General features: G+C 46.7%; 1 protein-coding gene across 9 annotated transcripts in view; it reads left to right on the top strand.

The window, feature by feature from the left end:
- The first annotated feature begins 887 nt into the window (after positions 1-887).
- Positions 888-23,525, top strand: part of WIPF2 (WAS/WASL interacting protein family member 2) — a 34,741-nt gene continuing 12,103 nt past the window's right edge. For 3 of the 9 annotated variants that reach the window (XR_004972659.1, XM_036339075.1, XM_036339067.1), the window contains exons 1-2: positions 889-1,078; positions 20,462-20,593. Coding sequence is in view for 8 of the 9 variants with exons in the window: in XM_036339075.1 (XP_036194968.1) it covers positions 20,531-20,593 (63 nt within the window). In the remaining variant the exon portion in view is untranslated. Of the gene's footprint in view, positions 1,079-1,392; positions 1,416-4,109; positions 4,294-12,101; positions 12,171-18,851; positions 19,282-19,325; positions 20,364-20,461; positions 20,594-23,525 lie in introns of those variants that run through there. The other 6 variants (XM_036339071.1, XM_036339074.1, XM_036339073.1 and 3 more) reach the window with 6 other exon arrangements.

The raw sequence follows: 23,525 nt of genomic DNA, 5'->3' as shown, positions 1-23,525 counted from the left end.
CGTTTTAAGATATTAGCTGAGGTCCAAGGGCACACAGGTGGTATATAGTGGGAATTAAAGCCTACTCCTGTCTCCTTACTTCGGATTCAGAGGAGGGGGCCGGAGGGGAAAGACGATGGAGAGCATTTTGAAGATACAGGGCGTAAGGCAATGGGCTCGGCTGCAGGGGAATGGTACTTTGGTGGGTGCACTCGGGAGGGATCCCGTCGGCTGGGGTGGAGTTAGCAGCCCCAGCAGGGAGGGCACAGTATTCCTCTCCCCGACTCAAGCAGCTGGAATAGGTTGCAGCACCATCCCCCAGCCCTGGGGCCCGGGAACCTCTGACCCTGCAAAGAGGAGCCGGGTGTTCACGGGTGTTCGGGTCAGGTGGCTAAGATGACGTTAATGCTGACATGTTAGCCGGGGGCCTGCCTCTCAGTTGCTATGACAACCGAAGCTTGACTCCCGGGGCCTTGCAAGGTTGACCGAGGCGGGGTCTTCGTTAACTCGAAATGAGGGAAGGACAGCATGTGGTGTGTATGTGGATGCGCGCAGTGGAATAAAGACGAAAAAGAGGTATATTCAAGACCTTGTTTAGCTCACTGATTATCCACCTCGGAAATATTAGAATCCATCCGCGCAGTTTTAAAAAAATCCCGATGCCTACACCGTCCCCCGGACCCGTTAATCCAACCTCTGGGAGTGCCACTCGGGCATCACCATATATTTGTGTTCCCAGGTGATTACAATCGAAACCAAAGTTGCAACCCCTGCTCTGTGGTGGGAGGTGAAATTCTTGCGACCTTCCCAAGATGGCGGCTCCCGGGCCGCTTCCGCTTCGACGTGCGCCGACAGGAGGCGGGCTTTCCGGGGGCGCATGCGCGTAGCGTCTCTTCGCCCCGGGAGCCGAGCTCCTTTCCCCCCCGCCTCCATTTTGTTCGCGGACGCTGGGGACAGTGGGAGCAGATCTATTTCCGGGTTGGCAAAAGGGGCGGCGGCGGCGAGAAAGGGAGCTCGCCGGGCGGGGGTCGAGCAGAACGGGACCAAGTCGGAGAGGAGGCGGCGGCGGAAGGTTTGCTGCCGGAGCCGCTGTGGCCAGGTCGGAAGGGGGCCGGAGGGGTTGGGTCTGTCGCTGAGATGACCTGCGGACCTGAGTGGGAGGGAGAGCCGGGGGAGGGGGATTGGGGCGTGGCTTCAAGAGGGAGAGGGGCATTGGAGGAGGGGCCTGGAGGAGAGCGAGGGGGCCTGGGGGCGGGGCCTGGGGCGGGAGGCCGGGGCCGGGGCGGGGGCCGGGGACCTGCAGGAGCGGGGGCGTGGGAATCCTCACGGGGGGAGTGGTCGGGAACTGTGGGGCGGGCGCTGACCGTGAAAATGGGGAGGGCGGTTATTGAGAGGCAGGAATTGGGGGGGATCCTGAGCTCGGGGCGAGGAACGAGGTAACCGTGCGCCAAGTGAGGGAGGCGGGGAGGGAAGACCTGTTGGGAACCGGTAGTTCACAGGATGCTCCGATGTCGGGAGGTCAATAGGACATTTGGGGGGTGAGCTGAGTGAAAACGGATGGTGGAGCGGTGGACGCGGGGAACCGGACGCCAGAGGGAATGTGGAGGGCGTTCGTTTGGTGGGAATCCCAGCGGAGTCGAGGCTGGAAGGGGAAGTGTGGCGATGCCCCGGCCGCACCTGGAGGGGAGCGTGCAGCTCGGAGCGGGCTGCCAGGGGGGAAGGTAGAAGCCCGAAGTGTGAAGCCTGGGCAGTGTGTGTGCTGGAGTTCTGATCAGGAAGGAACGTTCTTAAAAGATAACCCAGCGGTGACGAACTGGAAGGACTGGTGTGGACTGCCGTTCGGAATTTTAAAGGGACTGGAGTAATCTGTGACGGCTTGGGGCTCTCCCAAGGTCCACCTCCTTTGTCACGCTGTTGTTTTTTGCCTTACAGTTTCTGTTTCTGAATGGACCTCCTGGGTGGGTGCTTTTGGTGTTTGTTTGTTTGTTTCCTCCTTTTACAAACCGCAAAAGAACCCGCAGGGAATAAGGACTGTTCTAGCACACCTATGGATTTACTCAGTAACTTTGAGGCAAATTGTTAAACCGTCTCATTCCCTCCCCCCCCCCTTTGAAATATAGGTTTGGTCCCTCACGGCTCCTAAAAGATTGTGTTAGCCAAATGGGATCTTTATTTTTTTTAAATTTTGCTTACTGATTTTAGAAAGAGAGCAAGGAGAGAGAGGAAAACACCAATTCCACTTATTTATGCATTCAGTGGTTGCTATGCTTGTATGTGCCCTGCCCAGGGCTTGAACCCACAACCTTGGCATAGGTGTATGACGCTCTGACCAGCTGAGCGACCAGGTCCGGGCTCCCAAGTGGGACCCTTAAGTGGCGCTAAAGAAGAGATCTCTGAAAACAAGGTTGAGATGCTGCTATTGAGAAGACTCCTCTTTCTGGGTTTCTTCCTCCCGGCCCTCCTGCATCTCTATGCTAGGGAAGAGTTGGTGATTTGATACATGCCCCCCTCACCCCCCCCCCTTTTTTAACTTTTCTCCTCAACTTTTAGTAGCCATGAATTTCATATTATTGTATTACATTGCATTGGCTGTCATCAAGATAGAGCTAGGGGAGTTAGAGTCGGGGTGAATGAGGTCTGTTGGTGGAGAATAGGGGAGAATGCAGTCTAGCCACCCAGAATGGTTTACTCTTTAAAACATTTTTTTCCCCATTTCTCAGTTACTTTGGTCTTGACAGACACTGATTTTCCTCATGATGTCTTTGAAAATTCACTGAAGTGTAATATTTTAGACAGTTGAGCCTTTTGTTTTGGTCCATTCACTTTGGCCCTGTTGCCAGTTGGTGGAGACGAGTGTGCTTGTGGACAATTTTAACTTCACTGTTAATCCTTTGAAATCTGGACTGTTTTTAGCTTTTCCTTTGGGCATAATACCCTACGTACTTTGCCCATAGGTGAACTTGTTTAGTGTAGAAGTGTTCCTGAAAGTCTTGGCATGTCTGAAGTCTGACGTGGATTTGCTTAAGGGTGGCAGTTCCCAGTTCTCCCTTACACCTGATATCAGAGCAGTGTTTACTTAGTTAGTACTGATTAGTTACCTTATGTCAGCACAAAGGGGAAATGCCGGGGAAGGGGGAAGGTGTTGAGAACAGTGGAATTTTCAGATTTTACTTTTAAGAAGGGAAGAGAGGAATCCTGTTGCTATTGAAGAGAAAATTGTTAGGTGTTCTTTCTTGACCTCTTGAGCTCTTTGATAGTCACCAGGTGTACTTGAGCCTTTTTTCCTATTGCTCTTGAAATAATTCTGAAATTTGTGACTTGCTGGTTCTGGGTGTTTCAGCAAACCATAGTCTTCATACTAACTCCAGGAAGAGCTGCATGCTATGAAGTATGTACACTTATTTGAGAGTAAAAACCTACTTAATGTTTTGCTGTCATTTCAACCTACAGTGTGTCTTTTGGTTTGTTTTTAGGAAGGTTTTGAAATAAGTTATAGAGGCTCAGAGCTTTGGGAAGGCTTTTTAAAAAATATATTTTTTTATTGATTTCAGAGAGGAAGGGAGAGGAAGATTGAGATAGATACATCAATGATCAGAGAGAATCACTGATTGGCTGCCTCTGGAATGCTCCTCACCGGGAATCAAGCCCTCAACCTGGGCATGTGTCCTTAACGGGAATCGAACCCTGGGCCCTTCAGGCCACAGGCCGATGCTCTATCCACTGAGCCAAACTGGCTGGGGCGGAAGGCTTTTAATATAGCCTGCTTGTTTAACCTAATGATTTCCCATTTTTTTCCTGTCCTGTTATGTTTTTCCATTGCTCTTCTTGAGCCAGTCCTAAGTGGAAATGGCAAATTACATATTTTTCCCCTCCTTTTTAGTCTCTGGTGGACTTCTTGTCTGTGTCACAGTTTGATACCACCAAATTGAAAGGATTCTTGATTTCTTCAAATGGAGTGGGTGACAGAAGCTGAGCGGGTTTCCTGGGCCAGAGAATGGATTATGTCAAAGCAAAGAATAGTTGCAGAAACACAAACCGGCATCTTGAGGCTGTGACTAACATTTTGGCAACGTACTTCCCTTTGCCTCTTTTCTTCTCGAGTGTGATTGTTGATCTCCTCCTCAAAGTAGGCTCTTGTTGCTACTGTTCTTCACACAACTCCCAGCAGAAGTTGGCAGAGTTCCAGCTGACTGTCTCTTGAGGGATGTGCCCCGGATTAGAGTAGATGGCGTGTTCCATGTCAAAATGAGGTTCATTGGCAGATCCTGAGAACTGCTCTGCAAGGAAATAGAGGCAGTACTCTTCACTGAATGTGTTTGTATTCCTTTATGTTTTTCCTAAATTCAAATCTGTTTCTTATTCATCTGGTGATTAAATGCAGAATCATTGCCTCTGTCTAGCTTTGAAAGACCAGGGTATTGAGGAAGAGAAAGAGAGATTTCCGACATTTTTTCTTCCACACTCACTCCCAAGCCTTTGAATTTGGGGAGCCACAGGCTAACCTCCAGGCACTGCTTGGTATATTACAGAAGGGTATTTAAAACACTGCATCGAACTGTATGGAGAAAAACAATGTTTGTAGGAAAAAAAGGTGATGTATTTGCTAATGTCTGTGTCAGTCTTAGATTTTGACTTAACATGTGGAAAGAGCCTGTGGAGGCAAGTTATCAAATAGAGCCAGGAATTGACTTCTAACTTGCCACTTAGGCTTGGCAAAGTTATAACAATTTAGAATGGCTATACTAAATACTTTGTTCTACTTAGTAAATGCTCTTTTCAGCATTTTCTACTTAGTAAATGCCCTTTTGTTTTTCAGGGGATAGTTAGTTGAAGATAACAGTGCCTCTTACAGGTCTTGGGGTGGATTGTGATGATCATTTCTTGTTCTATATGACAGAGGTTTTGGTAGCATTGGAGACCCCAAGATAAATCCTCTTGTTGGTGGCCCTGGATTTGGCTTCTCATACCATCATTAGCCCAGTGTATTCTGTTCCTGATGTGCAGGTTTGGGAAACTCAGCAGGTTCAGATCCAAAGGTTTTATTTTTGTGTGTGTGTTTTTTAAAAATCCTCATCCAAGGATATGTTTATTGATTTTTAGAGAGAAAGGGAGAGAGAAACATTGATGTGAGAGATATATATCAATTGGTTGCCTCCTGTATACCCCCCAACCAGAGACCAAACCCACAATCTAGGTATGTGCCCTGACCAGGAATCGAACCTGCAACCTTTTTGGTGTTCTGGATGATGCTCCACCCAGCAACCAACTGAACCACCCAGCCAGGGCCAGATCCAAAGGTTTTAACCTCTGGTCCAGGGCTTTGATTGTGGTAACAAATGTGATTATTAGAGTTGTGTTTAAACAAGTCTCAGATCTCTCTTTCCTGAAGAGTATCTTGAAGTTTGGCAAATCTGTATTTTTTTTTTAATTTAAATTCTTTATTGCTTAAAGTATTACATGAGTTTTCTTTTCCCCCCATTGACCTCTCCCCAGCCACTCCCACCCCTCAGCACATGCCCTCACCCCCCTACTGTCTCTGTCCACTGGTTATGCTCAGATGCATGCATACAAGTCCTTTGGTTGATCTCTTACCCCCTCACCTCCCACCTTCCCTCATAGATTGGACAATCTGTTTGATGCTTCTCTGCCTCTGGTTCTATTTTTGTTCATCAGTTTATGTTGTTCATTATATTCCACAAATGGGCAAATCTGTATTTTAAGGAATGTGTGTAGCTTTCCTCCCCATTCTTATCATTGATTTAAAAAATTTTTTTAGTTTTTTGAATTTGTGGATTCAAGTAAGCTCCATTTAGATTTTGAGGCCCCTCAGTGGAAATAATTTATTTTTAGTCAGTGTTTATAATATGTCTTTAGTACAAATTCATCAACCTACTTTCTATGCTTATAGGAATGCTGAATTCCATAATCCCTTTTTTCTCCCAATAATCCCTCTAACTGTGAACCCACAAACTGAGTATGTGCCTTGGCTGGGAACTGAACCGAGGACTCTTTGCTGCACGGGATGATGCTCCAACCAGCTGAGTTATATGGGCCTTGGCACTGGTAGACATTTTAAATGTTTCCAGGCATCTGCTATGACAAACTGTGCTCCAGTGAATAATCATATATATTTGGCCTTTTGCGTATGTGACTGTATCTGTAGGGTAAGTTACAAGGGTGGGTTAAAGTAGGTTGGCAGTTGTTCGTATGGAAAATAATACAATAATTAATAAATATCAATACAAGAATAGCCCTGGCCAGTATGGCTCAGTTGGTTGGGCGTTATCCTGTGCACAGAAAGGTTGCCTGTTTAATTCCTAGTCAGGGTACATGCCCCCGTGTGGGTTCAGTCCCCAGTATGGCACATGCAGGAAACAGCAATCAATAGTTCACTCTCACATTGATGTTTCTCGCTCTCTTCCTCTCCCTTCCTCTCTAAAAATCAATCAATAATAATACAAGAATAAATTCTGTGTTTTGCGTACTCACAACTATAAACCTACTTTTGCCCACTCCATATAAGTAGAGTTGCTGAAGCTGATTTTTTTTTGGAGGGGGGGGGCTTGTTATTTACTTATTTGACAAGAATTTTTGAGCTGCTATGGGCCAAGCACAGGGCTAGGTGCTGGAGTTATAGCAGTGAACAAAACTGACTCAGTCCCTGCACTCACGAAATTATGGTCTAGTGAGGAAGATCCATTAAACAAATAACTACTTTTGCTATGAATGCTTTGGAGCCCTCGCTGGTGTTTCTCAGTGGTTAGAGCATTGGTTGGCACACTGAAGGGTTGCACGTTTGATTCCTCCACCCCTCCAGTTGGGGCATGCAGGAGGCAATCAATCAATGTGTCTCTTTCACATGGATGTTTCTCTCTCTCTCTCTCTCTCTCTCTCTCTCTCTCCCTCTCCCTCTCCCTCTCCCTCTCCCTCTCCCTCCCTCTCCCTCTCCCCCCCTCTTTCCCTCCCCCTCCCTCTCCCTCCCCACACCCCCTCCTCCTTCCTCCCTTCCTTCCACTCTCTTTAAAAATCAATGGAAAAATTATCCTTGATTGAGGATTAACAAACAAAAAAAGGCTTTGGAGACAGCTAATTGGAAGTCTAACCCAGGTTGATTGGGAAGGAGGGTAGTTAGGGAAGATCTGTGAGGAATTGATTTAAAAAAAAATCTTTTTATTGAGTTCAGAGAGTAAGTGAGGAGAGAGAGATAGAAACATCAATGATGAGAGAGAATATTGATCGGCTGCCTCCTGCACACCTAACACTGGGGATCCAGCCAGCAGCCCGGGCATGTGCTTTGACCGGGAATTGAATTGTGACCTCCTGGTTCATAGGTCGATGCTCAACTGCTGAGCCATGCTAGCTGGGCAGGAATTGAGATATATATATTATATTATATTATATTATATTATATTATATTATATTATATTATATTATTTTTATTGATCTCAGAGAGGAAGGGAGAGGGAGAGAGAGAGATAGAAACATCAACGATGAGAGAGAATCATTGATCGGCGGCCTCCTGCACACCCCACACCGGGGATCGAGCCCACAACCCGGGCATGTGCCCTTGACTGGAATCGAACCCGGGACCCCCCAGACTGCAGGCTGAGGCCTGTCCACTGAGCCAAACCGGCTAGGGCAGGAATTGATTTTTAAGGCTGAAACCTAAAGGATGAGGGGAGAACAAAAGACTGTTTTCGGTAGTGGACATGGCATAGGTGAAGATTCTGAGGAGGGAAATGGCTGTTTTGAAGAATTGAAGGAAGTTCCAGTGTGTCTGGACCTTAGAGAGTGAAAAGCAGAGAGGTAGGAGGCAAGGCTTCAGAGAATGTGAGTTCTCCAAAAATGAATAAATAGCATAGTGAATTTTGAGTGCAACCTTTATGGTAGAGATTTCTTTCTGTCAGTTCTTCCCACAGATATTAATTTATTGGTGTTAATGTTAAAACCATCAATATAAAGAAATTTGATGCTTATATAGTGGAACATGTTTTCTATAAGAATTTTCCTAGATAAATCCTATTTTAATGTTGATTTATTTTTAGGTACTGCAAATTCAACTTGTGTGGCTGGATTAGGTCTTAAGATTTTAGGATCTTAGAAATTGGTTTAGATATTAGTGATTATTGGGGAATAATTCTTTTATTTTTTACTAGAGACCCAGTGCACGAATTTGTGCACAGGTGGGGTCCCTCAGCCTGGCTGGCGATCGGGGCTGATGGAGGCCATCTCACCCAGCCCCGATTGGGGCCGGCCAGGTGGAGGGACCGCAGGAGGTTGGCCTGCCCTGGGAGGTTGGTTGTGGGAGCTCACTGACCACCGGGGGAAGCTCCTGCATTGAGCATCTGCCCCCTGGTGGTCAGTGTGCATCATAGTGACTAGTCAACTGGTCACTCGCTTGACCGGTCTTAACGGTCACTTAGGCTTTTATATATATAGATTTTTTAGAGAGATAGAAGAAGGGGGAGGAGAGAGAGAGAGAGAGACGTTGATTTGTTGTTCCACTTATTTATGCATTCATTGATTGATTCTCGTATATGCCCTGACCAAGGATCAAACCTGCAACTTTGGTGTATGGTGACGACACTCTAATCAACTGAGCTACTAGGCCAGGGTCTGGGGAGCAATTCTTAAATAATGGGGATGATGGAGTGTTAGTTTGCTAAACTTACTGAAACAAAACCTACTTCTAGGGAATATTGACTGTTTTTTTGGTAAGCCTTATGGGGCTAGAGAAAGAGCACAGATGTTCTTATTATGAACTGGTGAATATAATAGTCTGTCATACCCTTCTAGACCATATGTCTTAACGTGACACATGGCTCTTGTTGGACATACAAATGAATCAGTAGTCCAAGGGCCATTATGAAAAAGCATGAAAGCATTTTAATCTGCAAGTATATTGACTTTTTTCAGAAATCACAGTACTCTTCCTCAAAGCCCAGATGGGTCTGTTTGATTTAGTACCTTTAATGTGTAATTGGATCAGCTTGTCCCATTTTCATAACTTAAATTAGACTCTTGGTTTAGCTGCCCATCACTAGTGATCAAGGAATGAAAAATGTGCAAATTTTTCTAGCATTTCAGCCAGGAACATCTGTGTATCTGATGGCTTAAGGCTATTAGAGTGAGAGAGAAGAGTCTCCTCTACAATGAAAGTCACAGCTTTGTTAGTAGATTATCTGTGGTGAGTTGGGACTTAATACATTATCTTTGAATCGAGGCATGACACTTCTCTCCATGTGAATTCTGGATCAGCATTTCATGGAACATCTGTTTAAGTTTTTTTTCAGGCCTTTTCATACTGGAGACTGTCATCACTGCATTTGCCTTACTTCTGACTGCTCTTGGTATATGCTTTCCTACTTTTACCAGAGGCCTGGTGCATGGATTGGTCTACCGGTGGGTTCCCTTGGCGTGGCCTGCGGGGATCGGCCAAAACCAGCTCTCTGACATCCCCCAAGGGGTCCCAGATTGCAAGAGGGTGCAGGGCCTCTATTATGCATATCTTTGGTTAATCTCTTCCTGCCCTCTCCCCTCCCCCTTCCCTCTGAGATTCATCAGTCTGTTCCATGTTTCCATGCCTGTGTGTTGAGCGTTTGCCCTGTGGTGGTCAGTGCGCGTCATAGCTACCAGTTGAACGGTCACTTAGGCTTTTATATATATATAGACTAGAGGCCCGGTGCACGGATTTGTGCACTGGTGGGGTCCCTCGGCCTGGCCTGCACGGATCAGTGGACCTTCACGCCGCCGCAGCCCAGCCTTACCCGCCAGCTCATCAGGCTCCACCCTGCTATCCACATCGATCCTGCACAGCATGAAGTAGTGTGCAAAGTAGCAGGTGGCCAGGGAGGAGCCCGAGCTCAGGCTGGGTGCTGCACCACTCCTGCTCATCCTGGCCCCGCTGTGCCTGCTGCTGCTTGGGCACGCAGGGGGAGTGTCCACAGGAGAGGCTCGTGCTGCCGCAGCTGCGCTCACCAGCCATGAGCCTGGGGCCCTTCTGTCAGCTGAGCAGCACTCTCACTGTGGGAGCTCCTGCGTTGAGCATCTGCCCCCTGGTGGTCAGTGCATGTCATAGATACTGGCTGGTCATCTGGTCGCTTAGGCTTTTATATATATACTAGGGGCCCGGTGCATGAAATTCGTGCACTGGGTGTGTGTGTGGTGGGGGGGGGGAGTGTCCCTCAGCCCAGCCTGCCACCTCTCACATACTGGGAGCCCTCAGGCGTTGACCCCCATCACCCTCCGATCGCCTGATCGGCCCCTTGCCCAGGCCTGATGCCTCCGCCAGAGGTGTCAGGCTTGGACAGGGGACCCCCATCTCCCTCCGATCACTGGCTCTGGCCCCCGCCCAGGCCTGAGGCCTCTGGCCCAGGAATCATGCCTGGGCAGGGGACCCCCATCTCCCTCTGATCGCTTGCTCCACCCCCCGCCCAAGCCTGACGCCTCTGACCCAGGCTTCAGGCCTGGGCAAGGGGACCATCATATCCCCCCAATCCCCGGCTCTGCCCCCCACCCAGGCCTGATGCCTCGGCCAGAGGAGTTGACCCTCATCACCCTCCGATCACCAATCACCGGATCGGCCCCTTGACCAGGCCTGAGGCCTCCGGCAGAGGTGTCAGGCCTGGGCAGGGGACCCCCAGCTCCCCGTGGTTGCAGGCTCCGCCCCTGCCCAGGCCTAACGCCTCTGGCCTAGGTGTCCGGCCCAGGCAGCGGGGACCTGCAGTGGCAGTGGGGGGCGCCGCGATCGTGGGCTTTGCTTTAGGCCCAGGCAAGGGACCCCTAGCTCCTGGGACTGCCAGCTTCGACCTTGCCCAGCTCCCATCGCTGGCTCCACCCCTACTTCCTGCTATCACTGGCCAGGGCGGCAAAGGCACCTGATTCTCTGATCATGGCTGGGGGGCAGGGCAATCTTAGTTGGCAGTTAATTTGCATATAGCCCTGATTAGCCAATGAAAAGGGTAGCGTCGTACGCCAATTACCATTTTTCTCTTTTATTAGTGTAGACTAGAGGCCCGGTGCACAAAAATTTGTGCACTGGCGGGGGAGGAGGGGTGTGGGGGTGTCCCTCAGCCCCACTTGTGCCCTCTCACAGTCTGGGACCCCTCAGGAGATCACCACCTGCTGGCTTAGGCCCGCTCCCCGGGTGGCAGATGGCAGGCCCGATCCCTCGGTGCCTGCCCTGCCTCCCTGGGTCACGCACACAGCAGGGCCGATCTGGGAGTTAGGGTGCCACCCCGGGTCGCGCACATGGCAGGGCTGAACCGGGGGTTGGGGCGCCGCCCCAGGTCAGGTCACACACAGGACGCACACGGACGCCTACCGCCCCGGGTCACAGATAGCAGGCCCAGATGGTGGCGGGGCAGGTGGGATGGCGCTGTCCTGCCCTGCCTGCAGTATGCAAATTAGCCGCCGTTTTTGTTGGCGGTTAATTTGCATATCACGCTGATTAGCTAATGGGAGGCATAGCGAAGGTAAGGTCAATTGCCATGTTTGTCTATTATTAGATAGGATAGATATTTGGGGTGTGCTAATGAAGAATGGCAAATGGAAGTTGAGGGCTAGTGATATGATGAGATGTGGCTAGCCTAGAGAAAAAATTTTTTGTCATCAATAACTAGGTCTCAGTTTATCTTGTAATCACCTTTTAACCTAATTAATAGTTTCTTAGAACTTCTAAAGATGTTTGTTAACAGATATTGGTTACTTTTTGTTTTTTAGTTAGGGCATTATATTGAAAACAAGTCCTAATAAGGATCTAAGGTAACTGATTTTAAGATCTATCCATTTTTGTGCTTACCTTTACAATTAACTTTGGTCATGACCTGGAAGTTCCTCACATATTTGACCTGTGGTGTAAGGAAGCTCTGGTGTGGTGAACATTGTTTGGTTACACCCATGTTGTGGCAGAGATTCAGGTCACATTAGGCAGTTTGCTTCCATTAGCGTTGCATTCAAGACACAGGTTCTAGAATCAAGCGTAATAGCCCGGGGTCTCTTTAATGGTTCCAGGGGTTTCTAGCTAAATATCGGTACCGCACCTGTCCTGCAATGTTGACAATCTCATCAAAAGTGAGTATTTCCACTGTGCTTAATGCTTTTTTGCTTCTGTCTCCTGGCAGTTCTTCGAGGGCTTTGATGATCAGGGCAGAGGCTGAAGGCTCTTCCTCAATCTCAGTCTGTTCTGAATGGTCAGCTTCAGTTTAATCCTTACACCCTTCCAATCGCTGGTTGCTTTGGCGATGTCATCACCAATCTTTTCTTGGAGACAGGCCAGGGGGCCATTCTTAGGGGTCAGGGCAGACGTGGCACCAACTTCCCCACCGGTGCACCTCCGGTATATGACTTTGATCCTGTTGGGGTGGAACTTCAGTGGCATGGATAGTGGAGGTGGCTTGTGTTGGATGAACCCGGACTCAGGATGACTAAAGCAAGTTGCACCTAAGCCTCCTCTGAGCCAAAAGCCGAAAAGCTCAGAATTTTATATATAAATATTTTTATACTAGAGGCCTGTTGCATGAAAAGATTCGTGCAATAGGCCTTCCCTTCCCCTGGCTGCCGGCACTGGTTTTCCTCCGGCACCCGGGACCCAGGCCTTCACTCCGGCCGGAGCTGCCTTCAGCCTTCGCTGCTCCAGCCAGAGCCGCCTTCAGTCTTCACTCCGCTGCTTCATGCCTATGTATGCAAATTAACCGCCATCTTTGTTGGTGGTTAATTTGCATATCTCACTGATTAGCTAGTGGGAGGTGTAGTGAAGGTATGGTCAATTACCATGTTTGTCTATTATTAGATAGGATGTTGTCACAAATTCTGTTTTGTTGACTTTGATTCCGGCTTCCATGCCAGAGGTTTTCTTCATATGCCTGATAATTCTTGTCTACCTGTTCATGAGGCACTTGTTCTGAGTATGGAGCCCTGGCTCATCAAGTGGTGGGCGCCCCTTCAGAGTGAATTGGTGGCTGGTCAGTTTCCTCAGAGAGGGTCCTCCACTCTTGCCTAGAGAGTATGTTCAGCAGCAGGTGTTTTGGGAGCCAAGGAAGAAAAGAGAGATGGGGGAGAGGAGAGTAAAGGTAGATTTTTATTTGATCCCCCTATTTTCAGCTTGGCACGCCTGCCCTTAGCTGTGACTGGTCCCTTGGTTCAGAGGCCCTCTGATTCAGCTTCTCCAATCTTCTGCCTGGCAGTATGGGCAAAGGAAAGGGGATGGAGGAATCTACTTCTTATACGGATTTTCAGCCAGTTCTCCTGTTTTAGTCCCTCCTCTTTTCCTCCATCCAGAGGTACTAGGTGCCTCCAATTTCTGAGCCTTTTCTGAAATTCTGTGGTAGGAACCTGCTTCTTTCCACTGCAAGTGTTTAGCATTTTCCTTTCTGTAAAGTTATTTATCACTAGTGCACCTGCTTTCCAGCTTCCAAAATTTTTTTAAAATATATTTTTATTGATTTCAGAGAGGAAGGGAGAGAGAGAGAGAAACATCCATGATGAGAGGGAATCGTGGATTGGCTGCCTTCTGCAAGTCCCCCACTGGGGATCGAGCCTACAACCTGGGCATGTGTCCTTGACCGGAATCGAACCTGAGATCTTTCAGTTCACAGGCCGACACTCTATCCACTGAGCCAAACCAGCTAGGGCTCCAGCTTCCAAAATTTTGTTGACATCTCTCTTTCTGGTGTTTCTCCTTTCCTACTTTCTTTGTTTTTGTGTGTGGGGTTTTTTGTTTGTTTGTTTGTTTATGTCTTTAAGAAAAAGATCTCTCAGCATAATTTTAATGGTGTTTTATGATAAAAATGCATGCAGCGTATTCATGTTTAGCCAATATACTCATTAGCTATTTCGTGCTGATAGTTATTCAGATAATGTCTGTGTAGTTGATTACTAATACTCCTTTAGTATTTTCCAGACTTCCCTACCATCAAGAATGTTGACTATCAATTCTCTCTTCTGGGAAACTTAGGACTTTAGAAGGTCAAGGATTAGGGCCCAGGAATCTCTCTGTATTTGTTTTTTTAACAAATGCCCTAGGTTGTGTGTTGACTTCAGGCAAGTTTGGAAACTGTTTTAGAAGGGTCTTGCTATCTTAAATCTCCAAGGCAAACTCCTTAGGCTTCCCCTAATTTTGCTTTTGTATTCAGACTATGTTTTAGTCTGTCTAGCTTTGGTCTGGATTTCTGAATTAGAATGTGTGTTCTTCATCTGTTTAACTCCTCTCTTCTCTAGTTAAATGCTGGCTGATGGTAGTAACTTTGGCCTTGTGTGACTCCATTTTTTTAGCCAGCATTTCTAAATCCACTGGTTCCTGGGATGTGTGGGTGGGGAGGAAATAATAGTTATGAACATTGAGCTACTTTCTGCATCATTTTGTTGTCCAAATCCAGAAATTTGTTTTTTAACACTTAAAGATTTTGTTGTTGTTGTTGTTAATCTTCACCCGAGAATATTTTTTCATTGATTTTTAGAGAGAGTGGAAGGAAGGGGGAGAGACAGAGAGAGAGAGAAACATTGATGTGAGAGAGAAACATCGATTGGTTGCCTCCCACACAGGCCAACGAAGGCCGGGGATTAAGTTTACGACTAAGGTACATGCCCTTGACCAGAATCCACCCTTCAGACTGCAGGCCAATGTTCTATTGAGCCAAACTGGCTAGGGCTGCCATCACTTTAGATGAGAGGACTTGGCTCCTGGGTTACCCTGTATTTGGGGACAACCTGTGGTACCTGATATTTACCACAGCAAGTAGTGTGTGAATAAGTAGATTCCTGACTTTACATTTTTAGGGCTTTTAAAAAGTAATCTGGGACAAGAGGAAAGAGTCATGGAGAAAAGCTGCATTATTGGGATGTATACTTACGTTTTTATTAGAGAAATTATATGTGAAAGGATTTCATTATGTAGTTATATATTGTTGTTCGGCCTCCTTCCTTTTGTCTTCCAGGGTTATGTGCTGCTTGTAACTGAAAAATCATTGATCTAAAGAGTAAAACATCCAGGTTTAGTTGTAGAAGTCCTAGGATTTTCAGTTTCAATATTCACAGTGGGTATGTGATTTTTATTACTTGTTGGATCAGTCAGATTTGCTGCAGAGTTGAGTTGTCCATGATTGAAAAATGCCTGCAGTTGGAAATAGGATTTTTCCCCCCTTCATGGAGTATCCTTGAAATTTTAATTAATCCATCATGATAGAAATCTGTTTCACCAGAGGTTTGACTGAATTGAATTTCAAGGGGGAGAAGAGTGCTGAGGGTTATTCTCACATATACAAAGCCTTTGGCGGTGGGGAGGGTAGTAAACTTTGTATAACATGGAAGTTATTCTAGTCTGTTTCCTTGTATTTTAAAACAAAAATGCTTTAGTGGAGACCCTCTACTGCATTCTGCCCTAGAACACATGGAGGTGTGTTCATAATTCTGTGTTGACATCAGTTCCCATGTAATTATAGGGACCTGTTTGGCTCCTGCTGTTCGTTAGTCTCCGGGAGAGGCATGTGAATACTCTCAGGTAGCTCTGGCTCTTCTCCCATGTTGGGGTTCTTTAGCTTAGGAGCTGGATGCCATTATGCCACTATGGTAATGAGCTCCTGCCTCCCCATGCTATACTGCTTCTCAGGAGCAAAGTTGAAGGGCAGGTCTACAGGAAGGCAGATTATCATCAGGTAACTTTTAACCCTGGAAAGCTTCCAGATGGTACATAGGTCCCTAGTTGTGCTTAAACCAAGAGATCAAGAGCAGTCTGGGATTAATGAAAGAACTGATTGAATTTATGGTTTCCTGTAGGTGTGAAGCTGTTGGTTCGTTTAGACTTTAGGGTATTATAGGGATATTAAATGGAGAAGGGTACTACTTTTGGATTTGGAGGATGACCTACAAGGCCTCAGATTTCATTTCCTGCCACTCTTATCACTGTATTCTAGCTACCCTGGCCTTCTTACCAGTTCTCTAACACATCAAGCTCATCCCCATCTCAGCGGCTTTTCACTTGCTGTTAATTCTTTTTGGAATGCTCTTCTCTGAAATGGTCATAGGGCTTGCTCTGCTCATGGAGACACTTCTTTGATGAGCCAGCCACTCATCTCTGGCCTCCTTTCCCTGCAATTCTATCTAAAAGAACGCTATACTTCACCCTATCCCTACATTCTCCCTTTGTGATTTTCTGGTGCGTGTGTTTTACTTATCAGTAACTGAGATAATGAGTAATTAAAGCATAGTGATTAATCACAAAAACAATATGTAATTATATATGTGTTTTCCGATGGTCTTAGGCGACCCCTGTGAAAGGGTCGTTTGACCCCCAAAGGGGTCGCGAACCACAGGTTGAGAACCACTGCACTAGAATGTAAGTCCCAAGATTGTAGAAAATTGTTCAGCTTCTAGAACAGGGTTTATGAACCTCAGCATTATTACTAGTATTATTTTTAAAAATATATATTTTATTGATTTTTTACAGAGAGGAAAGGAGAGGGATAGAGAGTTAGAAACATCGATCAGCTGCCTCCTGCACACTCCCTACTGGGTATGTGCCCACAACCAAGGTACATGCCCTTGACCGGAATCGAACCTGGGACCCTTGAGTCCGCAGGCTGACGCTCTATCCATTGAGCCAAACCCGTTAGGGCTACTAGTATTATTTTAAAAAAATATTTTTATTGATTTCAGAGAGGAAGGGAAAGGGAGAGATAGAAACATCAATGATGAGAGCACAACCTCTTTTTTTTATATATATTCCTACTGATTTCTAATCTGATATTACTGATACATTGTGAATGGCTTGTCATTTCATTAAATGTTAGTGATATCTCATTAAAATATTTTTACTGTACTAAAACTATGAGAAAAATTAGAGAATACCAGTAAACATAGAAAATGTTACAAGTATCTATAACTTTTGTTAACATAGATTGGCTGCCTCCTGCATACCCCACACTGGGGATCAAGCCCACAACCCAGGCATGTGCCCTGACTGGGAATTGAACCGTGACCTGCTGGTTCATAGGTTGACACTCATCCACTGAGCCACGCCAGCTGGGCAACCTCAGCATTATTGACATTTTCGCCTGGATAATTCTTTGTTGGGGGGAGGGGGCTATCCTGTGTGTTATAGAATGTATAGAATGTTTAGCAGCATCTTTGTTTTCTGTCCACTAGATGCCAGTAGCATCCCTCATTGGTGTCAATCAAAACTGTCTGTAGACATTGCTAAGTGTCTCCTGGGGGACAAAATCACCCAGCTGAGAACCACTGTTATAGAACAACTGGAGGCCTGGTGCATGAAATTCATGCACTGCGGCGGCGGGGGGGGGTGCGGACCGTCCCACAGCCCGGCCTGCGTCCTCTCGCAGTCTGGGACCCATTGTTCCTTACTGCTTGCTGCTCCTTACTGCTCGGCTTGCTGCTCCTTAGTGCTGCTGCGGAGGCAGGAGAGGCTCCCACCACCACCGCTGCACTCGCCAGCCGTGAACCCGGCTTCTGGCTGAGCAGCACTCCCCCTGTGGGAGCACACTGACCACCAGGGGGCAGCTTCTTCATTGAGCGTCTGCCCCCTGGTGGCCAGTGCGCATCATAGTGACCGGTCGTTCTGGTTGTTATGCCATAAAGGTCACTTAGGCTTTTATTACATAGACTAGAGGCCCGGTGCACAAAAATTTGTGCACTCGGGGGGGAAGGGGGTCCCTCAGCCCGGCCTGTGCCCTCTTGCAGTCTGGGACCCCTCGGGAGATAACAACCTGCTGGCTTAGGCCTGCTCCTGGGTGGCAGAGGGCAGGCCCAATCCCTAGGTGCAGCCCCTGGTCGGGCTCAGAGCAGGGCCGATTGAGGAGTTGGGGCGCCGCCCCGTCATGCACAGAGCAGGGCGATCGGGAGGTTGTGATTCCACCCTCAGTCACATTCAGGGTAGGGCTGATTGGGGGGTTGGGGCACCGTCCCCTGTCACACTCAAGGCAGGGTCGATGGGGAGGTTGCGGCGCCACCCCGTAATGCACAGAGCAGGGCCAATCGGGGTTGGGGCACTGCCCCCTGTCACTCACAGAGCAGGGCCTATCAGGGGGGTTGGGGCTCTGTACCCTGTCACGCACAGAGCAGGGCCAATCAGGGGGTTGGGGCGCCACCCTCTATCACCCACAGAGCAGGGCCGATCAGGGGGTTGGGGCGCCGCCACTGTCACACTCAGGGCAGGGCTGATGGGGAGGTTATGGCTGTACCCCGTCACACACAGAGCAGGGCCCATGAGTGGGGGGGGGGGGTTGGGGCGCCGCACCCTGTCACACACAGAGCCGCAGGGCGATCAGGGGGTTTGGGCGCTGCCCCCTGTCACACTGAGCCCGGTGCCGGGAGGCCTCGCGGCTCCGCTGATCCCGGTGCTGGGAGGTACATTACCCTTTTACTATATAGGATAGAGGCCTGGTGCATGGGTGGGGCTGGCTGGTTTGCCCTGAAGGGTGTCCTGGATCAGGGTGGGGGTCCCCACTGGGGTGCCTGGCCAGCCTGGGTGAGGGGCTGAGGGCTGTTTTCAGGCTGGGAGTGACTGAAGTTCCTAACCGCTCCTTTTTTTCTTTTTTTTTTTTATTCTGGGCCAGCTTTAGCTTTGAGGCTTGGCTCCAGCTCTTAGGCCTCCGCTGCTGAAAGTGGTTTCTGGCCTTTGTTTACAATGTTGCGATCCTGCCCGGCGACTAAAGCAGGTTTCTGGGGTTTTGTTTAGCTTCTATATTTGTTACATAGTTGCTTAGAGTTGCAGGTCAGAGGCCTGCAGCGGCAGGCGGGAACGTTGGAGTCCTCCGTCACTGAAGCAAACAAGCCTCATGTTAGTTTCAAGCTGCCTGGCTGCCGGCCGCCATCTTGGCTGGCAGTTAATTTGCATATCTCGCTGATTAGCCAATGGGAAGGGTAGCGGTCGTACGCCAATTACCATGTTTCTCTTTTATTAGATAGGATAGATGCTTTGGTACCTGGTGGGTGCTCAATAAATATTTATTGGATGGTAGGTGAATTCATGAATGAATGAATTCAGCAAGTTAACAAATTTTAGAACATTGAACTATGTGCATAGCCTCATGTTTCTCTAGATACCGATTCTTCTGTCTTTTCTGTTTCTGGCACATTGATCCACTAAACACCTATTAGAATGGCCAAAATCTAAAACACCGACAACACCAAATACTGACCAGAATGTGGAGCAGCAGGAACTCTCTTCATTGCGCTTGGGAATGCAGAATGTTACAGCCACTTTGGAGGGCAGTTTGGCAGTTTATTACCCTGTGATCTAGCAATCATGCTCCTAGGTACAGGCAGTCCTCGGGTTACGTCAGACTCAACGTACGTCGTTTCGTGGTTACGTCGCCATCTCCCATTTATTTATTAAAAAAAAGTTCCATCATTTCGACATATGTACATATGTGCTTTATGTTTTTTATTATTTATTTACTACAAGTAAAGGTTAGGAATTGTTACCTTTTAAATTTTTTTTACTGTTTCACTTCATTACTGCTGTGTATGTGCTTCATGTGAGTGACATAGGTGCTTATTTAAGTGGGTTCTGACTTACGGCGAAAATTGTGTTACGTCACGCCGTAGGAATAGGTCTCTGACGTAACCCGAGGACCTACTGTATTTATTCAAATGAGCTGAAAACTTATGTCCACACAAGGATATTTATACTCGCTTTATTCATAATTGCTAAAGTTGGAAGCAACCAAAATATCCTTCAGTAGGTGAATGGATAAATAAATTGTGGTACGTCCAGACAATGGAGTATTATTCAGCGCTAAAAATAAATCAGCTATCCAGCCCTGAAAATACACGGGAGGAACTTAAATGCCTAAGTAAAGGAAGCCAATCGGAAAAGGCTACCTATTATGATCCAACTATATGACATTTTGGGCAAGGCAGTTCTATAGAGACAATAGATAAGTGGTTGCCAGAGGTTGGGGGGAAGGATAGTTGAATAGATAGATCACAAATTATTTTAGGGCAGTAAAACTCTTCTGTATGATAATACAGTGGTGGGTAGTTGTCATTGTACATTTTTCACAACCCATAGAATGTACACCAGGAGTGAACTTCAATGTAAACTATGCACTTTGGATGATAATGAGGTGTCAATATAGATTCCATTGTCACAAAAGGACCACTGCAAGGTGTAGATAATTGGGGAGGCTTGTGTGTGTGTTGGGGTGGGGGGAGGGTGCAGGGGTATATGAGCGCTGTTTGTACTTTCTGTTCAGTTTTGCTTTGAAACTAAAAAATTAAAATGTATTAATTAAAAATATTAAAACAAAAAGAATAATAGGTATTGGAGACTATAGGTGCCTTACGAAGCCTAAAATATTTATTATCTGGCCTTTTATAGAAAAATTTACCAAGCTCTGGACTATATCACAGTGGAACTAGTAAATGAGGTGCTTAGTTTCTCTGGTGTCATGCCCAGTCCTCTAGTTCTCCTGGTACTTGGTGTCTCTATTGGCAAAGTTCTCATGAATTTTTATTTCATTTGCAGGTATATGAGTGACCTAAAGCTGCAAATTAAAACGGAGAGAGAGCAGTGCCAACTGCGAGCTGGGCAAGGATGCCAATTCCTCCTCCCCCTCCACCCCCTCCTGGTCCTCCTCCACCTCCCAGTTTTAATCAGGTGGGTAATCCTGCCACTCGGCTATCTCAAAACCTTAGTGGATATTTAAGGCTTCCTGGTATAAGCCATACCGTACTCAAAGACTTGTGGTGCAGGAAGATGGAGAATAAACAAGTCAAGTCCTATCAATTAGCTCTGATATTTGAGAGGCCTTCTGAGGACCTTAATAGCTTCTTGCTTTCTTGTCCTGGTTCAGTCTAAATCAGCGGTTCTCAATCAGCGGTCGATCGACCCTTTCACAGGGGTCGCCTAAGACCATCCTGTATATCAGATATTTACATTACGATTCATAACAGTAGCAACATTACAGTTATGAAGTAGCAACGAAAATAATTTTATGGTTGGGTCACAACATGAGGAACTGTATTTAAAGGGCCAGAAGGTTGAGAACCACTGGTCTAAATGGATATTTGGACAGGAGGCATCAGAGTAGAAACTGATGTTTCCCTCCTAAAGCTTTGTTCTTAAAGGTCAGTACATCATTTCTTTGGCATCTTTGAGAAAAGGGGTAGCAATTTCTGGTCGTTGATTCTTTGCTACCATTTCATCTTCTCCAAATCAGTTAGTTTTAAAACCAAATCAATCAAGTCTAACACCCCATCAAGAAAGAAAGTTTATGGAATGTATTAGTAAGAAGACTTAAAGTGTCAGTAATGGGATGTTTAAAACCAGTGGAGCAGGGAGAGGTGGAGAAGGCCTGAGGGGTGATCACGGCCGGCAGTCAGGCACTGGCAGTGGGTGCGAGCGGCGGCTCCATTGCCGGCTGCGGGTGTGAGTGGGGCTGGCACTGGCAGCAGGTGCGAGAGGTGGCTGCCAGCCCTGATCACTCCTCAGGAGCAGGGGGAGGTGGAGAAGCCCTGAGCGGTGATCAGGGCAGGCAGCGGGTATGAGCCGCAGCTCTGGCGCCAGCAGCAGGCATGAGTGCTGGGTGGGACTGCGGTGTGGGAGCAAAGAATTTTCAGTAACCATCAGAGGCTCGCCCTGATGACAGCGACCCGCGCCCTGCCTTGGTCTGGCGCCCACCACCCCCTCATCTGCTCCACCATCCCACCGCAGGCAACGCCCGCCATGTTCTGCGCACGCCCCCTAGTGGTCAGCGCACGTCATAGTGGCCAGTTGTTTGGTTGTTCTGCTGTTTGGTCTATTTGCATATTAGCCTTTTATTATATAGGAGATTATAAGAAAACTAGAAAATACAGATAAACATAAATAATTCTTGTCAGAAGTTAACTTTTGCTAGTATCAGTGTGTATCCTTCCAGAAATTTGCCGTGTGTGGGTTTTTCTTCCAAATGAAATCTAGCTACTGTGCGTTGAAATTTTTTATTTTGTTTTGTTAATCCTCACCTGAGGATATTTTTCTATTGACTTTTAGAGTGGTAGGGAGGAGAGAGAGAGAGAGAGAGAGGGAGAGAGGAACATTGATGTGAGAGACACATCAATTGGTTGCCTCCCGTATGCTCCCTGACCAGGGCTAGGGATCTGAGAACAAGTCTACAACCGAGGTACATGCCCTCAACCCGTTAGTCCAAGGGCCAATGCTCTATCCACTGAGCAAATCCAGCTAAGGCCATTGAGCTTTTATTATGCACCAGACACTGCTAGGCTCTTGACAAGTATTGTCATTTCTAAAAACTACCTCGTGAGGTAAGTTCTTAGGTTACTGATAGAGAAAACTGGAATCATGCTATAAATATTGTTTTATAATGTTTTTTACTTGATTGTGGTAAACATTTACTATCATGAAAAGTATTTACTTACACTTCTTTAAGAGTTTATCTTGCATCCCATTGTTGGTTATCATTGTTTTTTTGGTTTAACTTCTAGATTATTTTCAGCTTTGTGCTATTATAAACTGTGTTTTCGCTATAGTAGTAACATGTTTGTGCACTTATTCAGTTGTTTTCTTAAAGTCAGTTCCTAGAAGTAGAATTCCTGTGCTAGACTTTTAAAAGGTGTTTAACACATAAATCACTTTCTAGAATGATCATACCAACTTATCTAACTGCAGGTAGTACAAAAGAGTGCCTGTTTCCCTGAATCCTTATGACCACCATTGGGCAGTTAGTTATTCTACACGTTTTTTGAACATTTGCCAGGTGCCAGGTACTGTACATCATTGCTCACTGGTTCCTGCCTTCATAAAACTAGCATTTTTTTGTTTGTTAATCCTCACCCGAGGATATTTTTCCATTGATCTTTTTTTAGAGAGTGGAAAGGAGAGGGAGAGACAGAGAGAAACATCAATGTGAGAGGGACACATTGATTGGTTGCCTCCTGCATGCACCTCGACCAGGGCCAGGGAACCTGCAACCGAGGTACGTGCCCTTGACTAGAATTGAACCCAGGACCCTTCAGTCCTCAGGCTAACGTTCTATCCACCGAGCCAAACCGGCTAAGGTAAAGCTAGCATCCTTTTTAGTTACAATTTTAACCTTCACCAATGTCATAGGTGGATAATGATAATGTGTTTCACCCTGTATTTCTTTTTTGTAGTTGATTTTTTTTCATATTTGCTGGCTTTTTTATTTTTATTTTTTAAATATATTTTTATTGATTTTAGAGAGGAAGGGAGAGAGAGAGAGACATAGAAACATCAGTGATGAGAGAGAATCATTGACCAGCTGCGTCTTGCAAGCCCCTCACTGGGGATTGAGCCAGCAACCCAGGCATGTGCCCTGACTTGGAATCAAGCTGTGATCTCTTGGTTCATAGTTTGACACTCAACCATGGAGCCACACCAGCTGGGTTCTTTGATTTCTTTTACATAGTATTGTTCATATTCTTTGCTTATTATCCTGTTGATTCCTCAGTCATCTTTGTATTTTAATGCTCTATAGATTTAGGACACTATCTTTTGTGTCTATCATATGTTACATTTGTCACAGATGATTTTTCCTCCCAGTGTATCACCTGTTTATTTACTTATATTC

Source organism: Myotis myotis, unplaced genomic scaffold (genome assembly GCF_014108235.1).
Source record: "Myotis myotis isolate mMyoMyo1 unplaced genomic scaffold, mMyoMyo1.p scaffold_m19_p_17, whole genome shotgun sequence".
NCBI classification, from domain to species: Eukaryota; Metazoa; Chordata; class Mammalia; order Chiroptera; family Vespertilionidae; genus Myotis; species Myotis myotis.
The sequence above is the reverse complement of the archived record's forward strand: the minus strand, read 5'-3'. Positions and strand labels throughout refer to the sequence as shown.